The following is a 16,166-nucleotide window of genomic DNA, read 5'->3' on the forward strand; positions in this document are numbered from 1 at the left end:
TCTATATTATGGAAAGAGAAGGTGTTCTTATGTTTTGTATAGCCTCTTGTAGAGGGTGCACGTGACGACTGTATAGTTGTATTCACGTTCGAAGGTAAACCCCTAGCCGTCAAATTCAACCTTCAGGGGCCTAAAACCACAAATCCCATATCTGCGTTCGTGGGGACCAAACTTTCCCGTGCACCTGGGACAACAGATTCCGATGACACGGAACCCTCCATGGGTTCTCGCCCAACAGACGTATGATCTCTGGGAACCAGGGTTGTCTGGGCCAACGAAGTGCCACCAGAATCAACAACAGACCTTCCTAACGGACCCTCTCCCTGCAATAGCAGTCGATGGTCCGTCCAAGGAGTCAACGAGGAGGATACCTTGAGCAACCAATGGCAGTGGCGAGATGCGTCCAGATGTGTAGCAATCACCCAGAGCTGAAACAGACTCATCAACAGAAGTCCAAGAGGCACCACAGGAGGCACCACAGAGGCATCATAGGGGCCATCAGACCCAATAAACACAGGCACAAGCGAAACGGCACTGAGTGCCCCAATTGAAACTGTGGCAGACGGAGCCGGATGCATGATTCAGAACCGAGTCCACAACAAGACTCAGAAACTGAATGCACTGAGCCGGAGTCAAACTCATTTTCTTTTGGCTCACTATGAACCCCAGAATATGAGAAACCAGCGTGGCAGTGTGGAGCTCCACCTGTTCCCTCGACTCCGCTACGACCAGCCAATCATCCAGAAAGGTCAATACTCTGATCTGGCACTGCATCGGTGCCAAAGTCACCTCCACCACCATACAAAATGTGCGGGGCAATAGGGAGAGCCTGAAAAGCAGGAGCAGAAACGCATAGGCCACACCCTCGAAATGAAACCTCCGAAACCTTCTGTGGGGAGGATGTATAGCCACATGACAATACGCATCCTTCAGATCTATGGATGTGAACCAATCACTGGGATGCACCGACTGCAATAGCCGGTGAAGTGTGAACATTTTGAACTTGCAAACTTTGAGGTGCTTGTTTAAAACAAAAACAAAACAATGTGATTTCGTGGTACCGCTGTTCTGATACCCAACCCACACCAGGTTTGGGGACTTCCGCAACCAGTAACTTTTCCCGAAACCCAGGACAGTACAGCGGGACAGACGCAGCACAAAATCAACCATAGCATGGATTTTCTCGAGAAGCAATGAAACCGGCTTCGCCACCTCCACAGTCCTATTCAGCTTCAGCAGCAAATCGATATGATACATCTGCATCATTGTGACCACATTCAACAACCGGGCTGCCACACCCTCAGCCTGGTACACTTGTCCAGCTGATCGGCCGGCACACCATGCTAGGATTGGCCCCCTTGTTAGCCTCTGGAGCTAAGTAACTCGCCAGCTTTCCATCCATCGGTGGTGTGCAAACAAGCCCTGCCTCCTTCATACCTTCTACGTTCATGAACTTGCCATAACCTGGTAGCACCAGCCTGGCTGAATGAGGGGAATCCCAGGTTACCTTTAGCTCATCAGCAAAATCTTTAAACAGGGGTAAGCAACGCTTCACCGTTGCACTGCCAGAGAAACTGGAATGAGCCTCACTCGGCTGGGATGACATCCCTATCAACACTGACCACCGCTGTTGCTCTCTCCCAGCCTCAGACAACCCCTTCCCGAGGTCGCTTCACTGGAAGAGCCTTCGCCAGCAGCCCCAATCTTTCTCACAAAGTCAGCTTGACCCCCAATGGAAGTTGAACCCAGCCAGAGACAATAGTCACACAAACTGCTCTGAGCCTTCCACCCGAGGCAAACAGGACATCACTCGTGAGTATGTTTCATTTTCATTGTGAAACCACATGCCCTTGGGCACGGTTGGAGGTTCAAACTCAGCTGGTTAACCTTTTTGAACTTACTCTTACCACTGACCATCCTACCCAAGCAAGGAAGCATTAGCTACACAAGCAGAGCAGAAAGTAGTTGGCTTTTAGCAAACTCAAAAACTGATACCAAGACCCAAAACTCGCAACATCTAGGGCTCTCAAACTCGACTCTGGACCTGAAAGCCATTTCTACTGCATTTTCCCATTGTTCCCCTCTAATCAGGAAATGATTTAAACTTGGGACACCCAGGCATGTGCAATTCATTATCAGGTAGAACAGAAAACCAGAAGGCCCCGGACCTAGTTGAATATCCCTGATCTAGAGGGACGAGTACTCTCTCCCCACTAACAGACACCTAAGTCAGAGCCGAATCTTGTAGTCTTTGCGTGCTTGAAAAGTTTGTAAACTTCGTGACACGTTCTTCCTCCAGGCGAGCTGAAGAATTGAGGAAATGAATGCGAGCCCCGGTATTATAGCCAGGAAGGCGGGGCTTCCGACGGCAGGCTCGACATCCATTGGCCTGTTGGGCGTGATTTCATTTTTCTTAAGGTGAATGTGATTGGTCGCTTACTCCCCAGAGTATGTTATACCAAGTGACTGACTGAAAGGGAACAGGGAAACATCTTGAGTTGTGACATTGGGCGCGTTTGAGTGGTAAGCCCAAAGTAGCCGACTGTAGACGGAAGTCGACATGTAATGTTGGGGGAGGTACATATGCACAGACAACAAGTCGGACAACTTCTGCTGTTTCTATGAAATGGCAGACATGGCATTCGCTTTTGTTATTGCCTATGAAGTGGATGCTATTGATATTCCACTTCTCCTACGCGAAGCTCAACATGATCAATATGGTTCAATAAATGAATATCCTGATAAGGAAATTAGATATCAGCCCAAGCTCTTTCTAACATTCACAAGACTTGTTTTGTATTTTTGTGATGGTTTTCTCAAAATATAACCAGCTAGTGAGTGCATAGGCTACTAGAATGAGAACATATAGGTGTTTTTGCAGCATATGGAATATGCTCTGTTGTTTGCCATTACTTCATTCCCTTGTACCTTCCTCATTATTGTTTGTGATTGTGCAACATGGAATTGTAACAGATGTGATTAAATGGAGTCCACCAAGATTCTTACTGTATGGTAAATGTTTGCATGTCAGCATCACATTATCCATATGCTGCAACAGCCTTTTGGCAGGTAGCCTAGTGGTTAGAGCATTGGGCCTGTAACCAAAAGGTTGCTGGATCGAATCCCTGAGCTGATAATGTACAAATCTGTCATTCTGCCCCTGAGCAAGGCAGTTAACCCTATGTTCCCCAGGCACAGAAGACGTGGATGTTGATTAAGGCAGCCCCCCACACCTCTCTGATTCAGAGGGGTTGGGTTAAATGTGGAAGACACATTTCAGTTGAAGGCATGCATGTTGCAACCTGTATGTTGCTTTTGTCATTAAGCATGTAAAGAACAGAATTGGATTAAATCACATGAAGGACAAAACACTCACTGTACAGAAAAAGATAACACAATACATATATACCAGTTCATATAAATTACTGGGTAAACAATATGAAAAGGATTAGACTACATGTACATCAGTTCACATAAGTTACTGGGTAAACACTATGAAAAGGATTAGACTACATGTACATCAGTTCACATACTGGGTAAACACTATGAAAAGGATTAGACTACATGTACATCAGTTCACATAAATTACTGGGTAAACCATATGAAAAGGATTAGACTACATGTACATCAGTTCACATAAATTACTGGGTAAACAATTTGAAAAGGATTAGACTACATGTACATCAGTTCGCATAAATGACTGGTTAAACAATATGCCAAGCGATCAAATGCACTTGGTATTAACGTCACGACTGGTGTCTGGGCTACTTGCTCATTAATATTTCATTTATTTATGTTAGAAATGTGGATCACATGTAGGCCTATGTATATAGATTGTAAGAAGATGTATTTAAGCTCTAAATAGTCATCCAACCAAAACCGTAAACATGCATTGCTAATAACCAATGACAGGTGGCGACATCAACCATTTATGAGCATGTAGTGCCTTTTGAGTCCAAAAAAACAGAAGAAGGTTGTGTCCCACAATGCTTCAGTTCCTACTTGAAGTTGCAGTTGGTGAGGAGAAACTACAGAAATTTCCAGTTGACTGCAGTTGAAAGTTTATGACCTTTGATCACATGGTTGTTGTGAAAGTCATGCAGTCGACATGTAGTCGCAAGTGGAAAAATGTGTATACCCATAATGCAACACATTTTGAAAGGCAGTAACCAACATTGGTCAACGTCTTGACAAAAGTGATCCGCTCGAACTCGCTCAAATCTGATGAAATGATGATCACTTAAGCAGCCCAATTCCTCCTTAAGGAACTGATAGTTTCCTCTTAGTTTAGACCGCCATCATGTGGTCAGTTAGCATGCAGGCATAATGTCAAAAGGATTTTAGTACTGAGAATAAGTCCATGTACGCATTTCACATTGTTTAATTTCTCCATGCACTTGTTCTATCCAACAGCTGAATCAGTGGAATGTTTGTAACAGTATTATCTTGTTCATTGGCTTTGAGGATAAAGAATGAAAGTATGTTTGATTCTGAGTCTTGTCAGTGAATAATGAGTGTGTTTGTGTGTTAACAGATGAATGATGTGCTGCTGTACACCTACCCTCAGCAGGACGGGAAATACAGACTGAAGAACACCCTCCTACTGCCTGGGATGAAGGTCAGAGTCCTCCTCCCCATCACTCATTCCCCTCTAACACATTTTTTCCCCTCTCGCCCCCTCTCTCGAACTTTGTCTCTGTCTTTTTCACTCCCTCTCACTTATTTTTGGTCCCTCCCTAACATCTCACTTTGCCACTCACCCTCCCCTCTCTCCCTCTCTCTCTCTCTCTCTCTCTCTCCATCCTCTCATTCTCTCTTCCCTTTTTAAACCTAGCTGTCCTCTCTCTCACTGATTCCTCATCAGTCTATGTCATGTGCTTTTGATGATTGATGTTCCAGGTCAGTAAACCCATCATAGAGGATGTGCAGAACGCTCTGAGGATCGAGGGAGCAGACATCTCCATCACCTTGGCAGCCAGGTGCGTCACACTAATACATACACCTTGGTCGGTATAATGATTGGGGTTCATAGTTCTCGTGGTCACCAATTTTACTGTCTCAACAGTGAATGAAGTATAGTGACACCTCTTGTGCCAGGCTTCTAGGCTCTTTTACAAGTAGTGTCAGTGTTATTTTCCTGACCACGTATCTAGACCACTCCGGGCCATTTATACCTCTAAAAGTAACATAGTCAAACACCCCACTGGACACACACTGGTTGAATCAAAGTTTCCACGTCATTTCAATGACATTACGTTGAACCAACGTACTGTAGAATAGATGTTGAATTGACATCTGTGCCCAGTGGGACATTACTGATAAATGAGACTATGTACAGTAAGAGGGCTTAATGACCTGTGCTCTGTGTGTCCCTGTGCAGCTCCTGTAGTGAGAGAGAGGACTGGTTCCACACTCTGAGTCGGACAGTGTCTGACCACGCCAGAGGACCTGGAACTTTCAGCAGCTGCTCTGGAGAGGTGAGGAGGACTTTGACTGGGAGACGGTGCCTACATAAAAGTCATGTTAGCAATTTTAGCAATAACATAGTTATGCTCCCCACTCAATGACCATAGCAAACCAATACTCATACATTTACTAAAGTTACATAGCATTGCAGGTGTCTGTTGCCTACATTGCAGCCTGTCTCCTCAGTGTGACTGTGAAGTCTAGTGTGGTAGCCGCATGTTGAAACTATATTGTCCTTTCTCTTTCCCAGGCCAGAGAGCGTCTGTGGCTGTCCCTGGGGGAGAAGGCTCCTACTCTGGTGCCTGTATCCCATGTGGTGATGTGTATGAACTGCACCTCAGACTTCAGCCTCACACTGCGCAGACACCACTGCCATGCCTGCGGGAGGGTGAGTCTCTCTCACACACACACATGGAATGAAAATGTTTTAAAGGAATGGCTATGTTACCTAGAAGCATAGTTTTGTGCAGTAGGATGTGGCTGGAGTGTATGGTAGTCTATGGTCTGACCTGTGTGTGTTTAGTGTTCTGACGTGTCCTGGTCTTGGTCTTGCTCTACTCAGATTGTGTGTCGGAGCTGCTCCAGGAACAGATACCCTCTGAAGTACCTGAAGGACCACATGGCCAAAGTGTGTGACCACTGTTACAGCGAGCTCAAGAAGAGAGGTACACTACGCCTCCTGCTTTTTACTGTTTTGTATTGTACTAAACTGTACTGTACTATACTGTACTGTACTATACTATAATGTGTTGTACTATACTGTACTATACCATACTGTATTGTACTATACCATACTGTACAATACTGTACCATACCATACTGTAATGTACTGTACTGCACTGTACTGTACTATACTGTACATGCCCCCCTTGACTACTGGAGCACATTGAATGTGTGTGAGTCCAGTATTAAGGTGTTCTCTGTCGCCATAGGAGGAGATGTGTCTGGGGCGAGTGGTACTGACAGTCCTCGTTCTAACCGCCGCTCCAGCCGCCCACTCTCTGCCGTCTTCCAGAACATTCACCCTCCCAGCCTGTGGAGACACCGCAAGGGCACCGCATCTCTGAGCCAGGTATCCACACACACACACACACACACCACTCCTATTCTACCAAATGAACAGGGAATTGGTTGAGGTTGACATTGACATTGCGAAAGCCATTGTCCACATCCTGCTGTAGCTACATTACTCAGTCCTGTACTGTTATCCATTTGAAAAGTACTCCGTTATTATTGGACCCAAATTATGATGTTAGAATTATAAGATAATTGTAAGAATCTATCATTGTAGAAAATTATTATAGAAAATTCAACAAAAATATCAATAATTTTGGTCTTCAATTCATGCACCTTGGTTGTACTGAATAAGTGGCAGTATACTTTTCGCTGTGCACTGTTATGTATCTAACTAATGGCTGTTCCTGTGTTGTCTCCAGGTAAGTGTGTCAGAGGAGGGCTCTATGAGTGGGACTCTACAGCGCAGTAAGAGGAGCAAGAGGAACTGGAAGAGGCTGTGGTTCCAACTCAAAGACAAGGTGCTTTACACCTACCAGGCCCGAGAGGTGAGGGGGAACACACGCTCCCCTTAAACCTGAACCCTCACACACACCTCACCCCTACAACACTTCTCCCTGTAAATCTGTAACTTACACATACCAAACTCAGATGGAGAAAGAGCATTGAGTTTCTCTAGTATAGCTCTACTTTCTTAGTTTGTGAATGCCCACAAAACTAGGGGACTATGGTACATGTATTCACAAAACTAGGGGTGTAACTGTACTTGTATTCACAAAACTAGGGGTGTAACTGTACTTGTATTCACAAAACTAGGGGTGTAACTGTACTTGTATTCACACAACTAGGGGTGTAACTGTACTTGTATTCACAAAACTAGGGGTGTAACTGTACTTGTATTGACACAACTAGGGGTGTAACTGTACTTGTATTCACACAACTAGGGGTGTAACTCTACTTGTATTCACACAACTAGGGGTGTAACTGTACTTGTATTCACAAAACTAGGGGTGTAACTCTACTTGTATTCACACAACTAGGGGTGTAACTACTTGTATTCACAAAACTAGGGGTGTAACTGTACTTGTATTCACAAAACTAGGGGTGTAACTCTACTTGTATTCACACAACTAGGGGTGTAACTGTACTTGTATTCACAAAACTAGGGGTGTAACTCTACTTGTATTCACACAACTAGGGGTGTAACTGTACTTGTATTCACAAAACTAGGGGTGTAACTGTACTTGTATTCACAAAACTAGGGGTGTAACTCTACTTGTATTCACACAACTAGGGGTGTAACTGTACTTGTATTCACAAAACTAGGGGTGTAACTGTACTTGTATTCACAAAACTAGGGGTGTAACTCTACTTGTATTCACACAACTAGGGGTGTAACTGTAACGGCTATCGTCATATTCTTCCTCCTCCTCGGACGAGGAGAGGCGAGACGGATCGGACCAATACGCAGAGTGGTTAGTGTTCATGATGATTTATTATAACGAAACTTGAACACTGAATTACAAAAACAAATAAACGAAGTGCAGAAACCTATACAGTACCGTGTGGTGAAAACACAAACACGGAAACAAACACCCACAAAACACACGTGAAACCCAGGCTGCCTAAGTATGATTCTCAATCAGGGACAACGATTGACAGCTGCCTCTGATTGAGAATCATACCAGGCCGAACACAAAAATCCCAACATAGAAAATCAACCATAGACAAACCCACCCAACTCACGCCCTGACCAACTAAAATAAATACAAGACAAAGGAAAACAGGTCAGGAACGTGACAGAACCCCCCCCCTTAAGGTGCGAACTCCGGGCGCACCACCATAAACTCTAGGGGAGGGTCTGGGTGGGCGTCTGTCCACGGTGGCGGCTCTGGCGCTGAGGGGCAGCACCGGACTGAGGGGCGGATCCTGGCTGGCTGGCTCTGGCGGATCCTGGCTGGCTGGCTCTGGCGGATCCTGGCTGGCTGGCTCTGGCGGATCCTGGCTGGCTGACGGCTCTGGCGGATCCTGGCTGGCTGACGGCTCTGTCTGCTTATGGCTGGCGGAAGGCTCTGTCTGCTCCTGTCTGGCGGAAGGCTCTGGCTGCTCCTGTCTGGCGGAAGGCTCTGGCTGCTCCTGTCTGGCGGAAGGCTCTGGCTGCTCCTGTCTGGCGGACGGCTCTGACGGCTCGGGACAGACGGGCAGCTCTGACGGCTCGGGACAGACGGGCAGCTCTGACGGCTCGGGACAGACGGGCAGCTCTGACGGCTCGGGACAGACGGGCAGCTCTGACGGCTCGGGACAGACGGACAGCTCTGACGGTGCTGTGCAGGCAGGCAGCTCAGACAGTGCTGGGCAGATGAGAGACTCTGGCTGCGCTGGAGAAGAGGAATGCTCTGACAGCGCTGGACAGGTGGGAGCAACTGGGGAGAGAACCCGGAGAGACAGCCTGGTGCGGGGGGCTGCCACCGGAGGACTGGTACGTGGAGGTGGCACCGGGTATACCGGACCGTGAAGGAGGACACGCGCTCTTGAGCACCGAGCCTGCCCAACCTTACCAGGTTGAATGATCCCCGTAGCCCTGCCAGTGCGGTGAGGTGGAATAGCCCGCACTGAGCTATGCTGGCAAACCGGGGACACCATTTGTAAGGCTGGTGCCATGTACGCCGGCCCGAGGAGACGCACTGGAGGCCAGATGCGTTGGGCTGGCTTCATGACACCCGGCTCGATGCCCAACCTAGCCCTACCAGTGCGGCGAGGTGGAATAGCCCGCACTGGACTAAGCACGCGTACTGGGGACACCGTGCGCTTTACCGCATAACACGGTGTCTGACCAGTACGACGCCCTCTCACTCCACGGTAAGCACGGGGAGTTGGCTCAGGTATCCTACCCGGCTTTGCCACACTCCGCGTGTGCCCCCCCCCCCCCCAAGAATTTTTTGGGTCTGACTCTCGGGCTCCCAACCGCGTCGCCGCGCTGCCTCCTCATACCAGCGCCTCTCTGCCTTCGCTGCCTCCAACTCCACCTTGGGACGGCGATATTCCCCTGGCTGAACCCAGGGTCCTTTGCCGTCCAGGATCTCTTCCCAAGTCCACGAGTCCTGTGTCTTCTGTTGCTGCTGTCGCTGCCCTTTTCCACTCCGCTTGGTCCTTTGTTGGTTGGTGTTTCTGTAACGGCTATCGTCATATTCTTCCTCCTCCTCGGACGAGGAGAGGCGAGACGGATCGGACCAATAGGCAGAGTGGTTAGTGTTCATGATGATTTATTATAACGAAACTTGAACACTGAATTACAAAAACAAATAAACGAAGTGCAGAAACCTATACAGTACCGTGTGGTGAAAACACAAACACGGAAACAAACACCCACAAAACACACGTGAAACCCAGGCTGCCTAAGTATGATTCTCAATCAGGGACAACGATTGACAGCTGCCTCTGATTGAGAATCATACCAGGCCGAACACAAAAATCCCAACATAGAAAATCAACCATAGACAAACCCACCCAACTCACGCCCTGACCAACTAAAATAAATACAAGACAAAGGAAAACAGGTCAGGAACGTGACAGTAACTGTACTTGTATTCACAAAACTAGGGGTGTAACTCTACTTGTAATCGTAACGAACTGTTCGGTATGGGGACGTCAGTTCGGTCAGTTCCGCACTGTGAACCCGAATGAATACATAAAACAAACATTTTAAAAATAAAACCCTAGGACTATAGGCTATGGCTAAACTGCTGTAAATCTGATCTGAAAAAAATAATTAGAGCCTAAGCGCACTTTGTAATCAAAATTCTAATATTAATTGACGGATTTCAAATGATCCTTTTGCGAGGTGGAGCCGGGAACTAGTTGTGTACGATGGAGAGTGGTGTGGTTAATAAACCAGGAGCATCCTCCATCATCGTTTAAATCTCCAGTTTGGGAACATTTTGGCCTCCCAGTAAATTACAACAGCGATGAACAGAGAGATTATGTCGCCACTGCTCAACGAGAATAGCCTATGCAGCTACCAACACCTGAAAGATGTTGACACATTTATGCTGACATCCCCCCCAGTATTCCTACCACCGGATCCAGACGGAAACGCAAAAAAACCATCAACATAACATTTTCTCTCCACTCTGCATTCAAGCAGCCCTTCTCAACTGATTCTGACCAGGCCAAAGAAATTACAAGGGAGATAGGTATGTTTATAGCCGCAGATATGCGCCCATTCTCTTTGGTTAAGAATCGGGGGTTTCAGCACTACTGGCACACTGGACGCAAGGGAGGGGCGGGGGCTGCCCCCCACCCCTGAGGGGCCCATGCGCCTATCATTGGTCATAATGCTTCTTAGGTAGTTCTTTATTAGTTTAAGTTCTGCAATATCTTTAACTGAGCCTCTCATTCTCCTTAATTGCCGGCCTCAACATGTTACGGAAAGAGATGAACTGTATAAGAAGCTCTGGGGACATGTCGTCTGGCTACTGGACTGCCAATACATTGGCAGATGCAAACAGATGATCATCTTTAGCTGGAAACAGTTCTTGAGGGCTCAAAAAAATTAATAATTGTTCATACTGGTGAACCAGCGTTTGAGTTGTGTGGTTGCAATATCAGCAGTCCCTTATCTCTGGTATAGTTTAAATTGTGTGAAGCACAATGGACATTTAATACACAATGTCTCAGGTGTTAAGTGTCAATGTGCAGCAGGGAGGACATAGTCAGGCGCAGGACACAGAACTGAATAACAAACAAACTTTACTCGTAGAGAATAAACTAATTCCACGCAGGGAAAAATACATTGACCGCCGAACGCCGCCCGAACAAGGAGAGGCACCAACTTCGGCGGAAGTCGTGACATCAGGAAAGACTGTCTGGGTTGTCAATACTTAGTATAGAAAACAGTCGGGCCGCAACCTACGCCTACAGGCCGTGGTTTGCACACAAAAGTTCAAGACAATGCAGTAGCATACTGTAGCTACTATAGCCCTCTACATAGAAAAAAAACAGAGAGACACAAGCACAGAAACTGATCAACTTTTTCTTTCTTCAAGAAAGAAAGAGAAAAAGAGACACAGAGAGAGGCAGCTAGGAATACTTCAGGAGAATTGTTAGGCTATTTGTATTTTTTTATAAAAAGTGTATAAATAGCAGCTAAATACTGTATAGCTATAGGATACACTGCATAATGAAACAATCCCTAGTAAGCTAGTGTTTTGAGGGTGGACTGACTGTACTATTTGGCATTAATAGACTGGTTTTATTCACAACAACTTTCTATCCAAGCTGGGAGAGAGGACGAGGTGGACTCATGTCATGCAGGTTTAGGTAGCCTATATAGGACAGTTGTGTATATATAATTTTTAAAAATCGATTGGTAGCTGATTAGTATGCTGTTGCATCGAAAATACATTTTGCAATCTGCATTGTTTGAATTTCCTACTTTAATTACTAAACAAGTAATTACATTGTTACCGCCAGCCAGCAGACTAAATGTCAGCATTGCGACACCGTGTATAGCTTCGTGAAATGTTAGGCTTAACATGAGAAAATGTGGCTATAAATATTTATCTATTAGCAAAAGCAAAGCTATAGGCTATATGCCCTGGCACAACAGAAAGCCTATCGTCGATTCGATAGGCAGCTACATAGACATGTCGCAATTTCAGCACCATGGACAGCGATCGGTAGTCTATACTTTGTGAGTAGCTGTCTGGCTGACACATTCGATTTTGTATTTTAGGAAAGGGGTAGTAGGGTCCAGAGAAATTGCGTTACGCCAGTGTTCAGCGCCTCATGAAAGTGCTCGAGCCACGTTCCGAATTAGCTCTCTCGCACCAATTTCAGCAAACAGGTAGTCCCCGCTCTATATAAGCAAGCTAAAGCTGAAGTTGGCAATGAATTGGCCAATGCACCATGTGTTGCGCTTGCTACAGATGGATGAACCTCCAGGGCTATAGAGAGCTACTTAATTAAAACCTCTTAAGGATCGGCCCCTTTTTTTTCAATTTTCGCCTAAAATGACATACCCAAATCTAACTGGCTGTAGCTCAGGCCCCGAAGCAAGGAATGCATATTCTTGGTACCATTTGAAAGGAAACACTTTGAATTTTGTGGAAATGTGAAAGGAATGTAGGAGAATATAACACATTAGATCTGGTAAAAGATAATACAAAGAGAAAAACAACCGTAAAAAAAAAAATGGTACCATCATCTTTGAAATGCAAGAGAAAGGCCATTATGTATTATTCCAGCCCAGGTGCAATTTATGTTTTGGCCACTAGATGGCAGCAGGGTATGTGCAACGTTTCAGACTGATCCAATGAACCATTGCATTTCTGTTCAAAATGTTGTATCAAGACTGCCCAAATGTGCCTAATTTGTGTATTATTAACTTTTCATGTTCAACACTGTGCACTCTCCTCAAACAATAGCATGGTATTATGTCACTGTAATAGCTACTGTAAATTGGACAGTGCAGTTAGATTAACAATAATTTAAGCTTTCTGCCAATATCAGATATGTCTATGTCCTGGGAAATGTTCTTGTTACTTACAACCTCATGCTAATCGCATTAACCTACGTTAGCTCAACCGTCCTGCAGGGGACCCACCAAGTTTTAACAGTGACAGCCCATCACATTACCCTGGAGTGGTAAATGAGAATTACCGCGCTAGAGACACGCCCCCTTTATGAGAGTCACACAAGTGGCAGTCTTTTTCTCATTGTAAGAAAACGTTATAGCATAGGCCTATACAATGTCTGAGCCATGTTTACATATTAATTTCACATGCATATTGTTTTTTATTTTTGTGTTGTTGAGTAATCTTGTGTTTTCATTTAAGAAAATACAAAGTGTTGATGTTCCTGATTGTGCTCTCATCAGGCATTATATGACTCATGATCATATATGGAATCAGGAATACCAACACTTTGTATTTGATTAAATAAACAACAATTAACTACACTAACTGTTGGCATTTCATTTTGTACCGAAACCGTGACCCCAAAACCGCAATAGGTACCGAACCATGGATTTGGCGAACTGTTACACCCCTACACAAAACCCCCACAAACTACACCCTGAAGACTATGCGGGTCTCTTTCTCTCTCTCTCTCTCTCTCTCTCTCTCTCTCTCTCTCTCTCTCTCTCTCTCTCTCTCTCTCTCTCTCTCTCTCTCTCTCTCTCTCTCGCGCTCTCGCTCTCGCTCTCGCTCTCTCTCTCTAGGAGAAGGTGGCGTCTGAGAGTTTGCCTCTGTTGGGCTTCACAGTGAAGCTGCCTGACAGGCCAGGTGGAGAGGAGACAACCAACGTCTTTGAGCTGTACCACAAGAAGACCCTGTACTACACCTTTAAGGCCGAGAACAACCACACTGCTGAGAGGTGAGCTCTGCACTGCACCTTTTATGACCACATGATCTGACCAGGAGAAACTATGGGCAGCAGCATCAACACAACAATCATATTGTTATTACAATGTTATTACAGTCAGCACTTTCTTCTCTGTCCAGATGGGTGAATGCCATGGAGGAAGCCACAGTTTTATAGCAGTGGCCATCTTGGGTGGTTTGTTGAGACTGTGGTTGCGTTCCCCTGCTCAGACGTTGCATGTATCAACCAATGATTGCGTGCCACGTCATCGACTGTGTCATCGACTGACAGATTACTATAACATATGATGTGGTTAGCTGATACGTAAAATACCTATCCAGGCGTTATAAGATCTGGCAGGCATCAGCAACGCCTGGACAGAGGAACGCGCCCTATATCTCACCTTTCAGACTTACCCTGGAGTCCTCGCTGCCACTCTCCTACTACACATAGCCGTCCCTCAGAATGCCTGAATGTAAAACAAAAAGGGAAGAGGAGGAAGAAGGATGAATATGTTCATTTTGCCTTTAGTCAGCTGTGACGGTTGTGTCTTACTGTGTGGATTGGGAGAGGAGAGAACAAGACATGGTGTTCTTAAAGGAGAGGACACGCTCACCTACTTTGTCATCTTCCAACGTCCCCATCCCGCTGCTACAGCAGGTGTGATGCCTAGAGCCAAGAGAGAAGCTGTCCCAGATACGTACCCTTCTGGAAAATTCCACCAAGGCTACCTATGACTCTCCCTCCAGTTTTTCATGGCATTAACCACTCTGGATTACTTATACAAATGGAATGAAAATGACATTCACATTTTTGGGGGATATTTTATTTTATTTTAAGAACACTGTAAAAACAATGTAGTTGTTTCAACTAGTTATTATTAAATAACAGTTTCCACAGACATTTCGGGCAGAGTGTTACCTGAACCCACATTTTTTGGGGGTGCAAACTTGATTACATTTTGCATGTTCATTTATACAGGAATTCATATCAAATAAAATTCAATTTTATTGGTCACATACACATGGTTAGCAGATGTTAATGCGAGTGTAGTGAAATGCTTGTGCTTCTAGTTCCAACAGTGCAGTAATATCTAACAAGTAATCTAACAATTCCCAACAACTACCTAATACACACAAATCTAACAAGTAATCTAACAATTCCCCAACTACCTAATACACACAAATCTAAAGGGGTGAATGAGAATATGTACATATAAGTATATGGATGAGCGATGGCCGAGCGGCATAGGCAAGTTGCAGTAGATGGTATAAAATACAGTATATACATGTGATATGAGTCATGTAAGATATGTAAACATTATTAAAGTGGCATTGTTTAAAGTGACTAGTGATACATTTATTAAAGTGTCCAGTGATTGGGTCTCAATGTGGGCAGCAGCCTCTCTGAGTTAGTGATTGCTGTTTAACAGTCTGATGGCCTTGAGATAGAAGCTGTTTCTCAGTCTCTCGGTCCCAGCTTTGATGCAGCTGTACTGACCTCGCCTTCTGGATGGTAGCGATGGGAACAGGCAGTGTCTCGGGTGGTTGATGTCCTTGATGATCTTGTTGGCCTTGTTGTGACATCGGGTGCTGTAGGTGTCATGGAGGACAGGTACTTTGCCCCCGGTGATGCGTTGTGCAGACCGCACCACCCTCTGGAGAGCCCTTGTGGTATTGAAAATGTCCTCACCTGCGATTTGAAGTCACAACCTCTTAGTGCAAGCTAAGCCACCATGTCTGTGTCAATGACTGATTTCACCTGCATTGCTACACTTTGCACCTCAAAGTATATCTCAGCTCTATTAAAAGAACACTCAATAAAAAATATTTTATTTATCATAGTGATTAAGTCAGGGTTTCCCAAACTCACTCCTCGGGACCCCAAGGGGTGAACATTTTGGCTTTCACCCTAGCACTACACAGCTGATTCAAGTAATCAACTAATCATCAAGCTTTGATCATTTGAATCAGCTGTGTAGTGTTAGGAAAACAAAAACAAAAAAACATTAACATTATAACAGAGTAATATACCCCACCAACATTAAACAACCAGACAAAAAACCCTCAAATGGTTGAAACAAGTAAGTCAAATCAATGATGAGAGAATAGTCTGATTAAATGATAATGGACACAGACATGGTGGTGTAGCAGGACGATTAGAATGCCGTGAACCCAGAGGTTGTGAGTTCAAATCCCAGGTGAGCACATGTTGAATAATGGGGACGTGGGGGTGGCAGGTAGCCTAGCAGTTGAGAGCGTTGGGCCAGTAACCGAAAGGTCACTGGTTTAAATCACCGAGCCTACTAGTTGAGAAATCGGTCA

The 16,166-nt window shown here is 45.3% G+C and overlaps 1 protein-coding gene across 1 annotated transcript in view; it reads left to right on the forward strand.

Moving 5' to 3' along the window:
* Positions 1–14,923, forward strand: part of LOC120061351 (FYVE, RhoGEF and PH domain-containing protein 5-like) — a 72,149-nt gene extending 57,226 nt beyond the window's left edge. The window contains exons 13-21 of the mRNA XM_039011105.1: positions 4,535–4,618; positions 4,900–4,979; positions 5,381–5,477; positions 5,717–5,854; positions 6,029–6,131; positions 6,399–6,538; positions 6,903–7,028; positions 13,700–13,854; positions 13,983–14,923. Coding sequence (XP_038867033.1) covers positions 4,535–4,618; positions 4,900–4,979; positions 5,381–5,477; positions 5,717–5,854; positions 6,029–6,131; positions 6,399–6,538; positions 6,903–7,028; positions 13,700–13,854; positions 13,983–14,019 — 960 coding nt within the window. The 3' untranslated portion in view covers positions 14,020–14,923. The remainder of the gene's footprint in view (positions 1–4,534; positions 4,619–4,899; positions 4,980–5,380; positions 5,478–5,716; positions 5,855–6,028; positions 6,132–6,398; positions 6,539–6,902; positions 7,029–13,699; positions 13,855–13,982) is intronic.
* The last annotated feature ends 1,243 nt before the right edge of the window (positions 14,924–16,166 follow it).

This window comes from Salvelinus namaycush, chromosome 2 (genome assembly GCF_016432855.1).
Source record: "Salvelinus namaycush isolate Seneca chromosome 2, SaNama_1.0, whole genome shotgun sequence".
NCBI lineage: Eukaryota > Metazoa > Chordata > Actinopteri > Salmoniformes > Salmonidae > Salvelinus > Salvelinus namaycush.